We start from the raw sequence: 5,080 nt of genomic DNA, 5'->3' as shown, positions 1-5,080 counted from the left end.
ACACCACCCACAAATCTGGTCGGTGGCTTTCAACAGGTTGTCCCGCAGAAATCTCCAATTGTCTTCCACGTTGTATGATGCTATATCCCCTTTTATTTCGTTAAATGCTTCAAGTAACTTGTCTCTAAGTCTCTGTCCATTTGCAGGGTCTTTAAGCTTCCACACCCTTCTCCTCCAAGCCGGTCTAATTCTGGGCACCCATTTTGCCTTGATCCCAAAGTCGCTAACTACTAATCTATGTTGTGGGGTACATTCTTCGCCAGGATAGGTTTTAGCATTTATAAGCCGCCCTCTTTCCCTATTTCTGGCGAGGATAGAGACATTAATAAGACTACCAGTTAACTTTTATACAGTCTCTTGATTTGTTAAAATCCAAAAGTAATTATTATAGAAAGAGATTAAGTAGTATTATCATCATTTAGTGTCCACTTTTCCATGCTTGCATGGATCAGATGAAATTTGTTGAGGCAGGTTTTCTAGTCAGATACCCTTCTTGCTGCTAATCCTCATCTGTTTATGAGCGAGGTAATATTTTCCAATGGCGAGGTATGTTTATTTCCAGTCTCCTGTGAAAAATAACCTCAATTGTATGATGGCAACGTGCATTTACAACCAACAAGTCATGTCTAGGCAAGAGTACACACACACACACACAAACACATTTATACATATGCAACAGGCTTCTTTCAGTTTCTATCTACCGAATCCCCTCATAAGGCTTTGGTTGACCAAAGGCTATTTTTCTCACTTTCAGTATCTGCTGTGCACAATTCATGCCCACAGAATACAATTAAAATAGGAAAAATTGGTTAGAACCTTTATAAAATTACAGATGATGTTTAGGCTAATAAATATGGTGGTTGTAGAAACTAACTTCAACTAGAATATATGAAGTAACTGGTTGAAAATAACAGTAAAACACAACACAAAAATAAAACAAACAAAGCTCAAGTATATTTCAAATAATTTATTGTCATAAGAATTGCGTTCTGCTGGAACTAGTTTCTCGAATTAATATAGTTTTGTGTCAAATCTCATTAACAAAAATAAGTTTCTCCTTAAGTTCCAAGAGAAAGATGGCCATAGTTAATTAGAAAAGCCATCAAAATCTTAATGTGAGATAAAATGTGAGGTAAAAATGTAAAGGTCAGTCATAACAGGATTAGAAGGTATGTGGCATGGTTTTTATATAAAGAGCCCCACTGCATGGTGTGTGCATGTGTGTGTGTCTGTATTTATAAAAGTATACTTAGGTACGCACATATCTGGCACAGTTTTTTTATAGTTTCTTAGCTGATAATATTTTGCATTCAAAAACATTGATTGTCATTGAACTTGATTGATGTGAACAACCAAAAAATAAATAAAATTTGCAAATGACATATATTTCCTAAGGTAATGACAGTCTAGCCCGATGTAATGTTAGATTCAGTGAAGTTGCTGATCTTGCTATAGATAAGACCCAAAAGTCAAAGCAGATTGATAAGCGTTGAGTACACATCTTTTACATTGTGGACCACCTCTTATGGAAACAGATGTCAAAAAAGATAGTTTGCACCATTTCTCTTGCATATGCGTGTGTGTGTGTGTGTGTATTTATATAGGTATAAAGTCTATGAGTTACAGAAATATAAGGAGACTTGAGAAGCCATGTTTTTTTCATGTCTTTCCCCACAAAACATTTACCATATAGAAAGATGTTGAAGACAATAGATATCACAGACTCAGTTTGCTAAGACGGAAAATACTGCAGCCTTGTTGAATTAATGGAGAAGCCTGCTAAAAATAGAAGCCAAACAAAACCCTACTCTTAAAGAAAAAACACAAACTGGCCACAATGTAATCATTGATATAAAAAAAAGAACAGATGGTCATGCTAGAATACCTTGAATAATAGGTGTGTTTTATCAAAGGCAACAACTGCAGCATAATGACTGCCAGTAATGATCTCATTTGTAAAGCAGGGCTAGAGTGTAAACAAAAGAAATGAAACAGTATATTACTGGTACTTATTTTGTTGACCACAGAAGTACAAAAGTCAAAAGTGATTACAGCCACAGACAACCTAGCCACATGGTTAAGAAACTTCCATGGCAACCATATGGTCTCAGGTTTATTCCCACTGCAGAGCACCTCACCTAAGGCCTTTCACTATAGCTTTCATCTAATGGATTCCTTAAGAGTGGGAATGTGTAGATAGAAACTATGAAGAAGCCCATCATATATATATGTAGGTATCTTTCACTAATATGTATCAGTGAAGGCAACAAGCTGGCAGAATTGTTAGCACGCTGGGCAAAATGCTTAGCAGCATTTCATTTATCTGTACATTGTGAACTCAAATTCTGCTGAGGTCCACTTTGCCTTTCATCCTTTCAGAGTCAATAAAATAATTACCAGTTGAACTCTGGGGTCAATGTAATTAGCATGCCCCTTATCCAAAATTGCTGGCCTTGTGCCAAAATTTGAAACCCAAAAAACGGGGTTTGTCTGTTTTAAAAAAAGTCTCTATTGATATTTGTTGTGCCTCAAGTTAGACATTCCATTGTGACTAGTTACCAGAAAAGTAGTGGACTGCTCCATTGGAAACTTGTCGCCAACAATGTTAATGATCACGAACCATTATATAATAATGGATAAATAAATGACAGAGAACAGAGAAACATTGAGCTCACTATCCACCAACATTATCATCAATTGTAAATAAGGTGAAAGTTCAGAGCAAGGAGCATGATTCACAAATGGTTAGCTGTCATTAAATTTATCATAGACAGGCCATGTATCTGTTTGGTTACACAGGAAAGCGACAGAGCATGACTCCATAGAATACAAGCTAAATTCTTTCAATAACAGATTAACAATACCAGAAAAATATGAAAAACGGAAATGAAGATCTCAGAACTTCAATTATTTCTGTGCTATTAATTATGGCAAGAATTACCATTAACTTGCTAGAAGAAAATGTCATCATACAACCACAGAGATTTAGAAATAAATAAAACCAAGAAATTAGACCACTATAGATTTCTAGATTAGCTAGAAATAGCAGTTAAATCCCCTTCAAATCTTACCCGACCACCTTAAAATGAAAAGGAAAGACATTATATAACGTAACCTGACATACAGTGTGCACCCAACCCCAAAACACAAGGTCATGGCTGGAGTGAAACACTTTTGATCATATGTACTCCATGACAGGTGACCTGGAAATAAGCAACAATTAACAAAAAACAGTTAGTAGAGAAAGGGATAAAGTTAAAAAAACAAACTGCACCACTGCCATCATCATTAATATTAGCTGAGAGTTAAGTTATACCGAGTGAATAATACATCATTTGTGTGATTGTGTGCGCACATGTATATGTGCTTGTAATTCAGAGATGTAAAATAAACTCAGATCAAAATTGCTAGAACAGTGAATGGGATGTCAAGCAGTATTTGTTGCAAAACTTTGCATTATGAGTTCTTGGGTGGTAAACTCAATCCAGCACTGACCAGGGAACAAAAGAACACTAGCAACCTTTATAACTTGTTCCTTCCCCACCAGCAATACTTCTCTCTCTCTTACCTTGTAATAGCTTCTATCTCTCTGTTTTTCTTAAAATCTAAGGAAGAGAGAGAGAGATCTTTATGAATGATGTACTTTACTTACAACTGATGATGATATACAAAATTATTCACTATCAAAAAACCCATAATTACATCCCAAAATACCAAATAGTATTAAGTTATTACAAAAATTTTCTTTTCTCTTATACCAAACCCAAATACCATATTTACACCAAAATGTCAAACTTGCAGTGATTTCAACCCCACCACCCAACCATTTATATTCCAATCACCTCCAATCAATGAAATATTTCAGTTTCAAGATGTACCTTCTACCCACGAGACAGATTTCCCTCCTTATCAATTTCCAAGGAAAACACTAATTTTCTGTAAACTGTCAATTGCTCTTTTTAACTCCCACAAGGACATCACAAGTAAGAAAAAATAAATGCTGCCATGGGTGCTCCCATGGAGAAGACATCTGAAGGCCGTTACCCTAGTTTTTCAAACAGCAACAAACACAAACCCTGATGCTGAGAGGAATACTCAGGAGACTAATAATACATAATGTTTGATTCACAGATACAGACATTACTATAGCTAACATCCCCTTAGTATCAAATAATCGAATGAGAGGAGGCAATACACCTTGTTGAATTAACAGCTCTCTGATATGGTGAATACGTTAGGGTGTGAAAGCTCATTTGCAAATGTGGTTGCATTGAGAAGCAAGTAGCTAGTTTGGTTGAGGGACAGCAACAACTAGAGCAGAAAGAAATGGATTAGTGTGATTAGAATGTAAATATATATAAAGCATAAGGATAAGCCAAAGAAGCAGCCTAGACATGGTTACTAGACCTGCAAGACATAACAGCAAAATCCCCCTTAAATCATACCCAGCTGTCTAAGAAAAGAACACATTGGACAATGTGGTCTTAGGTTAAATATGCCAAAAAAGGAAAAATAAAAAAGAGATGGAGTAGCCATGGTTGGCCTGCCTTTGATTATGGGTCTGTTCAATTAGAATTGACTTGCAGCTGAACAACAATATGAGGGTAAAATGGATATGATCAATGACTGAAACCAGTAAGAAATAACAAATATGCATGTATGTATCTATATATATATAAAAATGAGAATGTGTCTGTCTGTCTGTCTGTATGTGTGTGTGAATCCCTAAAACTCGAGAACTACGCAACCAATTTCATTCAAATTTTACACATGCCTTACTTAGGGTTCAAGTTGTGTTTTAGTCAAAACAAAATTTTTAACTTCTTGCAGAGCTCGAGCCCACGGCAACATAATATCTCCTTCACTATTTAAATATTACGTGTCAAAAGTGAAACAAAAACACTCATGTCAAATACTTTCACTTTAAAAATGAAACTATTCCACTAACTGAAACAATCACATTTCGATACTGTAATGACAGATACTTTCAGAGAGAGAGAGATGTATATGTATACATATAGATGTATATGTACATGTATATGTATAGATATAAATATATATATAGATATAGATCTATATG

General features: G+C 35.4%; 1 protein-coding gene across 1 annotated transcript in view; it reads right to left on the bottom strand.

The window, feature by feature from the left end:
* Window positions 1–952: 952 nt before the first annotated feature.
* LOC106880023 (dihydroorotate dehydrogenase (quinone), mitochondrial) overlaps window positions 953–5,080 on the bottom strand; it is a 48,585-nt gene continuing 44,457 nt past the window's right edge. The window contains exon 11 of the mRNA XM_014929852.2: window positions 953–3,605. Coding sequence (XP_014785338.2) covers window positions 3,565–3,605 — 41 coding nt within the window. The 3' untranslated portion in view covers window positions 953–3,564. The remainder of the gene's footprint in view (window positions 3,606–5,080) is intronic.

The sequence above is a fragment of the Octopus bimaculoides genome, chromosome 20 (genome assembly GCF_001194135.2).
Source record: "Octopus bimaculoides isolate UCB-OBI-ISO-001 chromosome 20, ASM119413v2, whole genome shotgun sequence".
Taxonomy (NCBI): Eukaryota; Metazoa; Mollusca; class Cephalopoda; order Octopoda; family Octopodidae; genus Octopus; species Octopus bimaculoides.
This window is presented reverse-complemented; position numbering and strand designations above follow the sequence as displayed.